Raw genomic sequence first — 16,052 nt, forward strand, 5'->3', positions numbered from 1 at the left:
CTCAGCACCCAGGTCACTCCGAGGTAGGCCCCACATGGGTCCTGAGCAACCTGGGAAGGGCCTGAGCCAAGGGCTCCTGGGCAGGGGCGGAGCCCGTGATCAGAGGGAGCTGGGGGGGCCCTGCCCAGGCCCCAAGCCTCGGCCAGAGGCTTTGTTCCTAGGCAGGGGCACAGCCGGCGATTGGAGGGAGCTGGGGGGCCCCTGTCCAGGCCCCGAGGCTTTAGGCCTTGGCAGGGGCGGAGCCCGTGATCAGAGGGAGCTGGGGGGGCCTGAGCAGGGGCGAAGCCCATGATCAGAGGGGCCTGCGCAGGGGCGGAGCCCGTGATCAGAGGGAGCTGGGGGGGCCCTGCCCAGGCCCCAAGCCTCGGCCAGAGGCTTTGTTCCTAGGCAGGGGCACAGCCGGCGATTGGAGGGAGCTGGGGGGCCCCTGTCCAGGCCCCAAACCTTGGCCAGAGGCTGGGTGCCTGGGCAGGGGCAGAGCCTGCAATCGGAGGGAGCTGGGGGTCCCCTACCCAGGCCCCAAGGCTTTAGGCCTTGGCAGGGGCGGAGCCCGTGATCAGAGGGAGCTGGGGGGGCCCTGCCCAGGCCCCAAGCCTCGGCCAGAGGCTTTGTTCCTAGGCAGGGGCACAGCCGGCGATTGGAGGGAGCTGGGGGGCCCCTGTCCAGGCCCCGAGGCTTTAGGCCTTGGCAGGGGCGGAGCCCGTGATCAGAGGGAGCTGGGGGGGCCTGAGCAGGGGCGAAGCCCATGATCAGAGGGGCCTGCGCAGGGGCGGAGCCCGTGATCAGAGGGAGCTGGGGGGGCCCTGCCCAGGCCCCAAGCCTCGGCCAGAGGCTTTGTTCCTAGGCAGGGGCACAGCCGGCGATTGGAGGGAGCTGGGGGGCCCCTGTCCAGGCCCCAAACCTTGGCCAGAGGCTGGGTGCCTGGGCAGGGGCAGAGCCTGCAATCGGAGGGAGCTGGGGGTCCCCTACCCAGGCCCCAAGGCTTTAGGCCTTGGCAGGGGCGGAGCCCGCGATCGGAGGGAGCTGGGGTCCCCAGCCCAGGCCCCAAGCCTTGGCAGGGGCAGAGCCGGCGATTGGAGGGAGCTGGGGGGCCCCTGCCCAGTCCCCGAGGCTTTAGGCCTTGGTAGGGGTGAAGCCGGAGATGGGAGTGAACTACAGAGGAAACACCTTTTTTGACTGCTCATTGGGTAAGCTACCTGTATGCCACTGGTAATATTCTTAGTAACTCGGGTATAAGAATCCAAAAAGGTGATCTAGGGCTTTTCCACCACACTCCTGAAGAACATAATGAAGGCCCGCTGCTGGAGGGGCTAAGAAATGTCATATCCTGCCCTAGCCAGTTTGGCTCAGTGAATAATGCCTAGGCTTGCCCACTGCAGGATCCGGGTTCGATTCTGATCAAGGGCATGTACCTAGGTTGCAGGCTGCTCCCTGGCTGGGGCCCAGGTCAGGGCTCATGCAGGAGGCAACCAATCAAAGTGTTCCTCTCACTGTCTTTCCCTTTCTCTTCCACATTCTCTAAAAATCAATGGAAACATATCTTCAGGTGAGGATAAAAATAAAAAAGAAAGAAAGAAAGAAATGTCATATCCTATGAAAGACACATCTTGAAAATGCCTAAAGAAAGTTGTCATTTTTTCATGGTGAAGGGAGTGGAGTCTGTGTTGATGAAAACACCTTGGCGGCTGCGATGACTGGCAGTGGCTGCAGCAGCGGGGTGATGGGGCTGGTGCCTTTGCCTGATCAGCCTGGTCGTCTCCCACAAAGGGAGCGGGCCTAAGCCATCAGTAGGACATCCCCTGAGGACTCCCAGTATGTGAGAGGGGACAGGCTGGGCTGAGGGACTCCCCCCCCCGCAGTGCACGAATTTCATGCACTGGGCCCCTAGTAATAGTATAAAGACTTAAAAATTGCTTTAGAATATTTTGCTTTCATGTTATTTTTCTTAAGTACTATGGTGTCCTAAGCATCTCTATATGGGGGGAAAAGTCAGTGTATTTATTTTTAATCAAATTGAGAATTTTTGTTTTGCATTTAATCCTTGAGTTATGAAGTACCTGGCTTCACTACCTATAAAAATCACCCAGCAGTAGGTAACAAAGTAGTGTTGTTGGCACCATGTTAGCCGAGTAGCACAGGAGTACAATGAAGAAATCAGTCATGTTACTACCCAGTGCATAGACTGAGGATATTTTCTAATGCAGGATTTTGGTGTTGTACAAAATTTGCTCACACAACACAAATAGTATGCCAACTCTGATCAGTTTTATTTCTTGAGTACTTACTAATTTTTATAATAGTAATTATTACAGTAACTAACAACATGTTCATAACAAGGGGGAATAGGGCATATAAGTTATGTGCATTCTCCACCCTTCCCCTGACAACATACATATTCATGAAGTTGTGTTGGTTTTTTTCCCCCCTGTTATGTATGCAGTGGAGAAGATGGAGAACAGAGAGGAAGCTAAAACTCCTTTGAATTCCTTTACCAGTTTTCCATTCCATATCTCACAGATAATGTAGAGTACAGAGCTGTATCATTTGCCTCTGGTGTAACAAGTTCACGAAAGCAAAGAGGGAGGAAGGAGTGTATTTTCACCAGTGATGGCTTCAGTTTCTCCATAGGACAGTAATTTGTTTGGAGTGAGGGTTTGTGCTTGACATACTACCTGAGATATTGCCATTATTTTAATGCTGATTTTGCATGTAAAATATTCATACTTTTGCCAGGTTACTAAATTCAGTAACATGTTTTTAGGATGGAGAACAGTAAGTATTGATTGGCTGATTTCCCCTACCCAGTCTAAAAGCTTCTTTTAATTGTATTGACATTATTTTGACCAAATGTGTGAAATAGATTTAAAAATGAAAAAATCATTCCTTAAATTATTGGAAATTATATATTAGAAAATGAGATGTGTTCAGTGGATTTAATTGTAATATCCAAATGCTTTTAAAAAAATACCTTCCTTGGTTTAACATCATAATTTGGAAACTCTTAATATTTCTAATGTATTAATTCTCTTTTTTTCCAGGGGCCACATTATCCTAGTTCCAGAATTTAGTCTTCCTCTGGAATACTACTTAATTCCCTTCCTTATCATAGTGGGCATCTGTCTCATCTTGATAGTCATTTTTATGGTAGGTAAATTTATTTTAAGTGCTTTTTAAAAAATAGTATAGACGGTCTAAAAATCATTATATTGAGTAATAGAAGCCTTGCTTTAAAAAGTATATATTGTGTGAGTCTATTTGTATAACTAGTTCTGGAAAAGGAAAGATAATTTGGGTAGAAAAAATCAGAACAGTGATTGCTTCTGGAGGGTTATGGAGTTGGCGAGGGATTTACTGGGACACCTATGAAGGAACTTTTTGGCGTGTGAGTCATGTTCTGATTCTCAAGAGAATTTTGGGTTGTACTAATGCCTGATTCACCAAATTATATAGTTAAATTTTGTGCATTTCATTGTATGTAAATTTTACCTCAAAAGAAGAGAATTTTTTTAGAAAAATTAAATTCTAAGTAATGATATACATGGTGAAGTAATTTGGGGGAAGTATACTGATACCTGCAACCTACTTTGTAAAAAATTAATAGAAAAAGGGGTTTATTGATGGATAGATAGAGGGATGGATAGATATGTGATAAAAAGTAGCCTAGTAAAATGTTCGTTGCAGAATCTAGGTAGTGGCCATATACCACCTTTTTTTTATTTATAAAAATTATTTAAATTTTTCTCTATGTTTGAAAATTTTTATATTAAAATGTAAATAACAAATAGTATGAGGGCTTGAGGTAACCACCAAAACACTGGTTACCAAAGGTTGGCTTCAGAACTCTTAGGGGGTCTTCAGGGTCAAAATCATTTTCATAATAATACTAAGATATTTTTGCTTTTATCACTGTCAGTCTCTCAGGGTTTGTAGTGGAGGTTTCTAGAGGCTATATGGTGTGTCTTATGAAAACAAATTGAAGACAAAAGCAGATATGAGAATCCTTCTGTATTCTACCAAAATAGATACTAAAAGAGACTTGCAAAAATATAAAACAATCCCACTGTTCTAACATTTTTTTTATAAAGAATGTTTATATCAACATCCAGTGAGTTTAGTATTGTACTTAGTTTATACATTAATTTAAAAATTAAATGGCATCTTTGAAATGTTTAGTCTTCCTATGCTGCTATGGTATTTCTTTTTAATTATTTAGGTCTTTCATATCTATCAGTTTAATATTTTTCTGTAAATATTTTGCATGTCTTTTGTTAGACTTTTTTGAAATTGCATTTTCTAATTAGTTATTACTAAGCTATAAGAACGTTATTGATTTTTTACAATAAACTTAATTTTGGAATAACAATAAGATTTATAGAAAAATCACAAAGAAGAGAGCTCCTGTATATTTCTCATCTAGTTTCTCCTTTTGTTAACATTTTACATTATAATGGTACATTTGTCAAAACTAAGAAACTGACATTGCTACATTATCAGTAACTAAACCCCAGACTTTGTATGGATTTTCACCAGTTTTTCTATAAATATACCCAATCCAGGGTACCCCATTGTATTTAGTTATCACATCTTCCCATTTTCCTCTGATCTATGACAGTCTTTCCTTATTTTTCATGACTTTGACATTCTTAAGGAACCCTGGCAAGGTATCCTGTAGAATATCCCTCAATCTGCTATTTTCTATCAGAGGTGAAATGCCCTTTTCATCATATCATGTCAGGGGTATGTGATCGCTGCATAACATCACTGATGATGCTAACCTTTCTCCCTTGGTTAAGATAATGTTTGCTAGGTTTCTCCAATGTAAAGTTATTATTTTTCTCTTTATTCTGTTCTTCCTTTGGAAATGAGGCACAAAGTATAGCCTAAACCTAACGGTGGAAAGGGGCAGGAATTAGGCTTCATTTCATGGGGGTAGTAGGGAGAATCTACATATACTAGTATTACTTAGAATTCTTTTGTAAGGAAGATCTGTCTCTTTTGGGTTATTTATTTATCTATTCATTTATTTATTCACTCATTTATTTACATGAATAAGTACTCATGTATGTTTATTTTACACTTTGAGTAAAATACTATGTTATTTATTTTTGTTGCCTAAATTATTTGAGCTTTGGCCATTGGGAACTGTGTTAGGCTTACTTCTGTGTGCCTTTGATTTGACCCATCTTTTTTTTTTTTTTTTTAAAGTACTTCTTTACTGTCTGATACTATAAGAAGCTTAAGGCTCATCTTACCTTTTTCTTATCCCAGCCCTAGAATCAGACATTTATCCAAGGAGCCTTGGTTTCTTTTATTGAAGAGTTTTATTTAGAAACTGTGATTTGAACAATGGCCATTATTGATTTTAATACAGTAATTTTATATCTGTAAACTTGCTGAATTCTACTGTTCTGATCATTTGAATTTATTGATTCTGTTGGGTTTTCATTGTAGAAACAAGGAAGTATAGAATGTTAGAACAACAAACAAATAAAAATTGCTCTTGGTAAACTGGGAATAGAAGTACATATCCTTAAGCTAATAAAGATTATTGACTAAAAACTGTAAATAAACATCATTAAATGGTGAATTATTAGAAACCTTCTCTTGAAAGTCAGGAACAAAAAAGGATGCCTGTTGTACCTTCTGTTAGCATTGCGTTATTTTCTGGAAAAACATGAAAAAAAAAACACAGTGTAAGGATTAGAAATAAACCAAATTTTTATTTGTTTTTTAAGAAAATAATGAATGGGTGCTGAATTATGTCTCCTGTCTGTTGTAATGATCATTGGTTTTATTTCTTTATTAACACCTTGCTGACTGGTCACAAGTTAACTTGTGTTTCCACTTACATTAATGTAAGTAATTTTAAGGTGTGAAAGCAATGTAGAATTTTAAAAGAGTACTCTTGATTATCAGGAAAATTAAAAGATCATGTTTTACAAAAAAACAGTAATCAGTAGTAAAAATATTCCACTAGGGTGTGTAAAGTATGTTCTTGGAAAGAATAGTAAAATACGATATGTATGTAAAACTTGTTTAGTATCATTGCATGTAGATACATGTTATACAATATATCACACTAAAAATATTAACAAGAATAAAATATAAAAAAAATATTAAAATATATGCAATATGTTTAATTTTGACATATGGTAATATAAATGTAAGATGTGACAAAATTAAGTACATTTAAGTTTATTTAGATACTTTCATTTAATATTCAAGTACGGAAAAGTAGCTGGGTGCATGGGTGAGTTCTGGCTTAAAATAGCCTGTCAGCAAGGTGTTAAGTTGGATTACATGAATGTGTTTTATAAATTTTAAAAATCCTGTATTTTTGGGATAAACTATTTGATCATGATGTGTAAATTTTGTCTTTGCATTTCAATTATTCACATTTCTAATATGGGTTAGTCAGTTTTACATTTGTACATAGATGTAAAAATCCTAAATAAAACATTAGCCATCTGAATGTCTTAGTAAGATAAAGTTTTAGTTTTATCAAGCTAGAAGAATCTTGGCATCAGAACTAGACAATCCCTTGAGTACTGTTGATAGGAATGTTAAATGGAACAGCCACTATAGCAATTCTTCAAAAATTTAAACATACATTATCTTACGATTCAGCAATTCCACTTTTGGAAATATACCCAAAAGAATTCAAGTAGGGAGTTGAAACTATGTTCAATAGGCAATCCGATTTCTCATCAATGGGTGAACAAACAAAATGTGGTATGTACATACAGTGGAATATTATTCAATCTTAAGGAAGGAAGTTCTGACACATGCTACAACATAGCTGAACCTAAAGGGCATTATGCCAAGTGAATAAGCCAGTAACAAGGGGACAAATATTGTATGATTCTATATGTGGTACCTAGGGTAGTCAGATTCACAGACCGAAAGTAGCATGGTAGTTCCTGGGAGCTGTAGGAAAGGGAGAATGGGGAATTATTGTTTAATGGGTACAGAGTTTTAGTTTTGCAAAATGAAAATAGTTTTATGGATGGATAGTGGTGATTGTAGCACCATTTGAGTATACTTAATGCCATAGAACTGTACACTTAAAAATGGATGGAATAGTAAATTTTATGTATATTTTACTATGTTTTAAATAACATAAAAATAACTAGACATAAAATTAACCCTATAAAATTGAAGCTTTCTCTTATTTTCCATTTTCTAAAGTAAATTTTGCTGAAATTGGAATGATCTGTTACTTGATTTTTTGGTGAATGTTGCCAATAAAATCAGAGTCTACTGACCCTTTTCATAGTTACCTGGATATTTAGATGGTTGTCTGCTTCTTCATATTAAATTATATTTCTAAGAAATTACATATTTTGTCTGCTATCAAATATAGTGGCAAAATTTATAATATTGATATCCTATATAATCTATAATAATAAAAGCATAATATGCTAATTAGACCGGAATCTATAATAATAAAAGCATAATATGCTAATTAGACCGGAAAGCCAAACGACCTTCCGGGAATCTTTCTGGATGAAGCCGCCATGGTAGGGGCCGAGGCAGAGGTAGTTAGGGTTGATCAGGTAGGCAGACAGAGTGGTTAGGGGCAACCAGGCAGGCAGGCAGAGGCAGTTAGGGGTGATCAGGTAGGCAGTCAGAGTGGTTAGGGGCCATCAGGCAGGAAAGTGAGCAGTTAGCGGTCCCGGATTGCGAGAGGGATGTCCGACTGCTGAGATCAGGCCTAAATTGGCAGTTGGACATCCCCCGAGGGGTCCTGGATTCCGAGAGGGTGCAGGCCAGGCTGAGGCACCCTCCCCCCATGCACGAATTTCATGCACTGGACCTCTAGTAAAAGCATAATATGCAAATCAACCGAATGGCGGAATGACCAGTCGCTATGATGCACACTGACCACCAGGGGCCAGACACTCAGTGCACTCCCACAGGGGGAGTGCTGCTCAGCCAGAAGCCAGGCACACCGCTGGCGAGCGCATCAGTGGTGGTGGGAGCCTCTCCCGCCTCCGCTGTAGGCGGGTGGTAAAGAGTGAGGGGTCCTGGACTGCCAGAGCCCCAGACTGCCAGAGGGATGTCTGACTGTTGGCTTAGGCCCGATCTCCAGGGGGATCAGGCCTAAGCCGGCAGGCAGACATCCCCTGAGGGGTCTTAGACTGTGAGAGGGCACAGGCTGGCCTGAGGGACCTGCCTCAGTGCACGAATCTCATGCACCGGGCCTCTAGTATTCACATAACAATTTAAAGAAAATTTCTACTATATGTGGAATGAGTTTTCTTCATAGCCATCTGTGCCTTGAACAGTATTGTCAGTTTATCTGTTTTGCCTTTCAAAGAAGTAGACTTTGAGGTTGTCTTTTTTTGTTTTGTTTTTTCCTTTCATTCAACAAATAATTATTTTGCACCTCGAATGAACTGGGCACTTAGGGTCTGAGGATTTATCATTGAACAAAATAGTTAAAAATCCTTGATGTCAAGCAGCTTACATTTCAGTTTTTATATATTTCTTGAATTTCTTCTGCTCTTAGCATCATTATTTGTTTTCTTGTATTCTTTTGGGTAACAGTCATTTTAGCAATAACTCATAAATTTTGGTAAGGGATATTTTTATTTTATTTTATTTGCTAAATTTTATTTTCATTGTTTTATATATGTTTCTTTATGATTCTTGATGGTTCCATCTATGTTAAGGGGACCTCAATTACTATAACTCCTACTCTTTCATTTGGTCACTCATTTGGTCTTAGGGAAGATGAAGTATCTTTTCTGTGTGGTACATTTAGGAAGAGTAAGTTAGGGCATGCTTGACTCAATTCCACCTTTCTTTTGGGACCAACCTGTGTTCAGCTCCCCCAGAACTGGTTCTGCAGTGAAGGTCAGGCCTGCTCCATTCCAGAGTTGTCTTTGTCCGTATCTGGGTGGGTTAGGCAATCTAATTCTGTGGTTTAGAAAGAAGTTCTGTCTCTTTCTCCACTGAGTTAGGTACTCCACTTGTCTCCATCTGCCAGTTCATCATATTATTTCTCAAGTTATTTATAATACAGTGGTGAAGAGGCATGCTGATTTCTATGATTTCTTCTGTGACTTATGAACTATTTTAAATGTTCAAAATACATATTTATTTCCGTAACTCCACCCCTTCCCCGATTGATTTCTAATTCAGTTTCATTGTGGTCAGAAAACATGGTATGTTATGGATTATTTGGTATGCCCAGGTTGTAGGCTTGATCCCCAGTAGGGGCGTGCAGCAGACACCTGATAGATGTTTTGCTCTTGGATTGATATTTCTGTTTCTCTCTCCCTCTCCCTTCTCCTCTCTCTAAAAATTAAAAACAAAGAAAAAAACTTGCTTTTGGTTATATCTTATAAACATTCCATGTGTGTGTAAAAATAATTGTAGTATGCAAAGTTCATATATGTTACTTTGTTTGAGCTTGTGGGTTCGTTTTGTCATCTTTTTTTCAATATGTTTAAACCAGCTTTATTGAAATACTAGAGACCTGGTCCATGAAATTCGTGCACTGCGGGGGGAGTGTCCCTCAGCCCAACCTGCATCCTCTCCGATCTGGGATGCCTCGGGGGATGTACAACTGCCGGTTTAGGCCAGCAGGGGAGGGCAGTTGGGGGCGGGGGGGCAGTTGGGGGCAATTGGGGGGGAGGTTGTGGTGAGCAGGCTGGCAGAGCAGTGACAGTTGGGGGCGATCAGGTCAGCAGGGGGGACAGTTGGGGGCAATCAGGCTGGCAGGCAGAGTGGTTAGGGGCGATCAGGAAGGCAGGCAGGTGAGCAGTTAGGAGCCAGCAGTCCTGGATTGTGAGAAGGATGTCCGACTGCTGGCAGTGGGACATCCCCTGAGGGGTCCCAGATTGGAGAGGGTGCAGACCAGGCTGAAGGACACCCTTCCCTGCCCCCATGCATGAATTTCGTGCACCGGGCCATTAGTATAACATAAAATGGACCCACTTAAAGTGCACGGTTCAGTGATTTTTAGTATACTCACAGAATTATATAGTCATCACAATTGTCTATAGTTTTGCACTCTTCTATTTTCTAAAGCAGTGGTGGGCAATAGAACAATGTTGTGAGTCACATTTGTTATAATTTTATTTATTTATTTATTTGTCAGAAAACTAACAATTATTGTATATTTTATGTAACCAATAACATGCATATGTTATCTCATTATTTTATTTTTTAATCCTCACCTGGGGATATGCTTTTATCAATGAGAGAGAGAGAGAAAGAGAGAAAAACATTGATCAGTTCCTCCCGTACTCACCCCTACCGGGATGGAATCTGCAACGTAGGTATGTGCCCTCTTGACCCAGAATTGAACCTGCAACCTTTTGGTGTATGGGGTGACACTCCATCCCACTGACCCACCCAGTCAGGGCCATATAGTATCTCATTTTGTCTTTATTATGATCCCAATAAGTATGAATTATTATCCTCAATTTACAGGTGAGGAACTGAGCTTCAAAGGGATTAAGCACCTTACCTGTGGTTACACAATGATGGAGCTGGAATTTATTATTTACTTATTTATCTTTACTTTTTTATTGAATTTATTGGGGTGACATTGGTTAAAATAGTTATTGTTTTCAGATGTACAATTCTGTAATATATTATCTGTATATTGTATTGTGTGTTCACCACCCCAAGTCATTAATATAATTTAAATGCCAAATTAAAAAAGATTAAAAGAGCTGAAACCGGTTTGGCTCAGTGGATAGACCGTCAACCTGCGGACTGAAGGGTGCCGGGTTCGATTCCGGTCAAGGGCATGTACCTTGGTTGCGGGCACATCCCCAGTGGGAGGTGTGCAGGAGGCAGCTGATCGATGTTTCTCTCTCATCGATGTTTCTGGCTCTCTATCACTCTCCCTTCCTCTCTGTAAAAAATCAATAAAATATATTAAAAAAAAAAAGAATCCCCTTGTCAGTTTAAATGACAAAACTCTTAAAAAAAATAAAAAATTTAAAAATAAAAAAGATTAAAAGAAACAGGTGAGATTAATTTAAATTCTATATTTTGTTTAATAAAGCTAAAATGTATTTCACCATTCAATTAATAGAAATAATTATAAAATCTGTTTTAAAATTTTTTATTAATACAGTCTTTGCAATCTGGTGTGTATTTTATACTTTTATAGCAAATCTCAATTCAGACAGTTACATTTCAAATGCTCAGAGCCATATATACCATTGGCTACCGTATTGGGCAGCATAGGTCTGTAGTGTAAATTTTTTGTCTGCGTAAGCTATAAATTACTGAGCTTGTGAATTTGTGTATATCTCTTTCAATTTTGTCATTTTCAAGATGAAATGTCCTTTTTATCCTTGTCATGACTGTCTCCTAATGATTTTTGTCTTAAATTATATATACCATCTTTTCCTTTGCTTAGTATTATCATGGTCTATTCCTTTGTTTTTTTTACCATTATTTTTATTTATTTGGGTCTTATCTCTTTGTTTCTTGATGAGTCTGGCTAATGGTTTATCAGTTTTGTTTATCCTTTCAAAGAACCAGCTCTTGGTTTCATTGATTTTTTTGTATTGATTTTTTTAGTCTCTATGTTATTTATTTCTGCTCTAATCCTTATTATTTCCTTCCTTCTACTTACTTTGGGTTTTTCTTGTTGTTCTCTTTCTAGTCCTTTAAGTTGTAGGGTTAAATAGTTTATTGCTGATTATTTTTTTTAAAGAATGCCTGTAGTGCTATTAACTTTCTTCTCAGGACTGCTTTTGCTGTGTCCCAGAGATTTTGGGTTGTTGTGTGTTCATTTTCATTGGTTTACAGGAAGTTTTTAATTTCTTTTTTGATCTTGTTGGTAGCCTATTGATTGTTTAATAACATGCTACTTAGCCTCCATGTGTTTGAATGTTTTGGGGTATTTTTACTATAGTTGATTTCTAATTTCATTCCACTGTGATTTGATTTCAATCTTCTTGAATTTGCAGAGACTTGTTTGTGTCCTAACATGTGGTCTATCTTTGTGAATGACGCATTGTGCACTTGAGAAGAATGCATATTCTGTTGCTTTGGGGTAAAATGTTCTATAAATGTCAATTAAATCCATCTGATCTAGTGTGGCCTTTAGAGTCACTGTTTCCTTGTTAATTTTTTGTCTGGAAGATCTGTCCAATGAAGTCAGCAGGATGTTAAAGTCCCCTACAATGACTGTATTGTTGTCTATCTCTCCCTTAAAGTCCTCTAAAAGTTTATTTATTTAGGTGCACCTATATTGGCTGCATATATGTTTACCACGGTTATATCCTCTTGTTGAACTGATTCCTTTATTATTATGTAGTGACTTGTCTCTTGTGATGGCCTTCATTTTGAAGTCTATTTTTGTCAGATATGAGTATTGCTACTCCAGCTTTTTTTTTTCTTTTTCATTTGCATGGAAAATTTTTTTCCCATCCCTTCACTCTCATCCTGTGTGAATCTTTAGTTGTGAGGTGGGTCTCTTGTAGACAGCATATAGTTGGGTCATGTTTTTGTATCCATTCAGCTACTCTGCCTTTTGATTGGAGCATTAGTCCATTTACATTTAGGGTTATTATTGACAGGTACTTATGTATTATTGACATTTTAATTCTGTATGCCTAGGTTTCTCTCTTTTTTTCTTCTCATTACAGTAGTCCCTTTAGCATTTCTTGTAATGCTCGCTTGTTGGTGATGTACTCCTTTAGCCTTTTTTTTTTTGGTCTGGGAAGCTCTTTATTTGACCGTCTATTTTGAATGATAGCCTTGCTTGATATAGTAATCTTGGTTTCAGATCCTTGCTTTCCATTACCTGAGTACTTTATGCCATTCCCTTCTGGCCTGTAGAGTGTCTTATGAGAAATCAGGTGTCAGTCTTATGGGATCTCCTTTGTGGGTAACAGTTTGCTTTTCTCTTGGTACCTTTAAGATTCTCTCTTTGTCTTTAACCTTTGGCATTTTAATTATGATGTGTCTGGGCGTGGGTCTGCTTGCGTTCTTCTTGCTTGGGGTTCTCTGTGCCTCCTGAACTGTGTGACTTTTTTCTTTGGGGTAGGGAAGTTTTCTGCCATTATTTCTTCAAACACGTTTTCTAGCCTTTTCTCCCTTTCTGTCTCTTCTGGCACACAGGTTATTCTAATATTGTCACCTTTCACATTGTCCCACAGGTTCCTTAAGCTGTCCTTCTGTTTTTTAATTATTTTTTCTTTTTGGTTCTCTGATTGAGTGATTTTTTTCAACCTTGTCTTCTAATTCACTGATTCGATCCTTAGCTTCCCCTAATCTGTTGTGTATTACCTCCAATGTGTTCTTTATTTGTGTTATGTCAGTCTTTATTTCTGACTCTCATTTTTCATAGTTATATCTTTTTTTATGCTTTTGAGCATCTTTACCATCATTACTCTGAACTCTGTTTCAGATAAATTTCTTATCTCTGCTTCATTTATCTCTTCTTCTAGCGAATTCTCTTGTTCTTTCATTTGGAGGTTGTTTCCTCATCTCCTCATTTTGGCTGCCTGTTTGTGTTTGTGACTATGTATTAGGTAGCTCCTTATGCCTCTCAATCTCTAGTGGAGGACATTGTCAAAATGCTGTTTCTGACTAATTAGATCAGTCAATGAATAAAATTCTCCAGAGACCCACTCTGCCTACAAACTGATAGGATTCCATCTTGAATTGCCCCCAGGCAATCATCCTCAGATGTGGTGGGAGTTTTTTTCAAGGGTGGGCAGTTGCTTCTGCCTGGAGGCTAATTGTTAGTTTTAGTCTCTTAATTGGCCTCAGGGCAAGGTATTTTTACAATAGGGTGGGTCAACTGTCTTTCCCCCAGGCAAGGCAAATGTCTTTATGGGAAAGATGCCCCCTGCTGCATGAGGGAATGACTTAGCACAGGAAACTGGGGTGTCTGGCTTCTGCTCACACTGCCCCAATCCACTCTGTTCTCCCTGTGCCAGAGCACAAAGTGGGTGGCTCCACAGGGAACTTTGTGCGTTGGCCCTTTAAGAGGGTGTCTGAATTTTCATCTGCCACTCTTTGGTAGACAGCAACCCACTGCTTTTCATAGCCAGAGGTTATGTGGGTACCCTTCTCAGCTGTGGTACTCTCTACTTGGGGGCCCAGCTTGGGGATTAGATCCCAGAGTTCTCAGTGGCAAGCCCCCACAGCTGAGATCTCTCTCTGAGACTTCAGTTGCTGTCTGTAGGTGCCTGGCCAGACTTTTTGCCCCTCCGCCCTTCCAACCAGTCTCTATGTGGCCTCCACTTTTGGTCCTCAGGTATCAATTTTTTCTCCTTTGAGTCTTCCATTGATTATTCAGGAAATTTTTCTGTATTTTAGTTGTAATTCCAGTGTGTTCCGGGGAGCATGTCTGTGCTGTATTCACTTACTCTGCCGCCATCTTTAATCTCTACCTTTATTTTTGTCTTAATGAGTTGTTAATAGCATATGGTTGTCACTTTTTCTTTAAATACTATGATGCACTCTTTTAAAACACTGGTGAACTTAACCATTTGCATTTTTATGAATAATATATAATCATATATTATATATTATTGGACTAATTTCTATTGTTTAATTTTTCTTCTATTTTTTTCTTTGTAAATTTGGGTTACCCAAATTTTATTCTCATTCTCTCTCTCTCTCATATCTCTGTTTCTGCTACTGGTTTGAAAGCTTACATTATAGTCTTTGTGGTCACTGTTAATTTTTTTAAAAACAATTACTGATGTATGATTGACATATAATAAACCTCACATATTTAAATTTATGATTTGGCAAGTTTTGACATATGTATATCTGTGAAGCCACCACCACTAGCAAGATTTATTGATCAGTTCAAAAAGTTTTCTCATGCTCCTTTGTAATCCCTCCCTGTAACATCTTCCAATTTCATGTCCTACTCACCTCCAACCTTAGTCAACTACAGATCTGCTTTTGGTTACTGTAGATTTTCTACAATTTTATATACATGGAATAATAAATTATGTAATCTTTTGTGTCTGAATTCTTCTTTCAGAATTATTGTGAGATTCATATATGTTATTGAGTACATTGATTATTCATTTCTTTTTATAGCTGAGTTATCTTCCATTGTATGGATATACTACAGTTTTGTTTATCCATTTACCTATTGATGGATATTTGGGTTGTTCATAATTTTTGGCTCTTACAAATAAAGCTGACATGAACATTTGGACATGGACTTCTGTATTCAAATTGTCATGTGGATATATGCTATTTGTGTGTATATAAGTAGGAGTGGGATGATTGGGTCAAATGGTAAGTGTCTGTTTAAATTTATGAAAAATCACCAAACTATTTTCAATGTGGTGGTGCCATTTTGTACCATTAGTGTACCAGAATTGAATTTAATGACAATTTAATGGGGGTAATTAGTTCTACCATTAGTGTACCAGAATGCGAGTTTCTTTGCTTCCATGCCAATACTTGGTATAGTCAGTCTAATTGAATTTAAAGGACAATTTAATGGGGGTAATTAGTTCTACCATTAGTGTACCAGAATGCGAGTTTCTCTGCTTCCTTGCCAATACTTGGTATAGTCAGTCTAATTTTAGTCATTCTAATAAGTTTATAGTGTGGTAATTGTGATTTGAATTTTAGTTTCCTATTGAGTATTTTGTTGAGCATCTCTTCAAGTGATTATATGCTATCTTTAAATCTTCTGTGGTAAAGTGTTTATTCAGATATTGTGCTCATTTTTTTCTATTGGGTTGCTTGTTTTCTTATTGAGTTTTGAGTTCTTTTTATATTCCGGATACAAATCTCTTATCAGATATACAGTTTGGAAATATTTTCTCCCAGCCTGTCTTGTCTTTTCTTTTAACAGTGTTGAGGACAGAAGTCCTTCACATTGATGTAGTTAAATTTGTCAAAATTTTCTTTTATAGATGTTGCTTTTGGCATTTGGTTCTAGCCCTGTGAAATTTTTTATTTTATTTTTGCAAGCATATTAATTTATAGTTAAAAATCTTTGTATGTTATCTAGCATTTCTGAATATTTGTAATAGGTGTTCTGTATTTTTCTCCTAGGACTGAAAGTGTAGTGACTAACAAATGTATTTTTG

The 16,052-nt window shown here is 38.7% G+C and overlaps 1 protein-coding gene across 12 annotated transcripts in view; it reads left to right on the forward strand.

Moving 5' to 3' along the window:
• The window catches only part of RNF13 (ring finger protein 13), a 178,494-nt gene that overhangs the window by 126,109 nt on the left and 36,333 nt on the right, over positions 1-16,052 (forward strand). For all 12 annotated transcript variants that reach the window (XM_080657509.1, XM_080657508.1, XM_080657516.1 and 9 more), the window contains one exon: positions 3,039-3,144. In XM_080657509.1, the coding sequence (XP_080513635.1) occupies positions 3,039-3,144 (106 nt within the window). The remainder of the gene's footprint in view (positions 1-3,038; positions 3,145-16,052) is intronic.

This window comes from Plecotus auritus, assembly GCF_963455305.1.
Source record: "Plecotus auritus genome assembly, chromosome: 2".
Lineage (NCBI taxonomy): Eukaryota > Metazoa > Chordata > Mammalia > Chiroptera > Vespertilionidae > Plecotus > Plecotus auritus.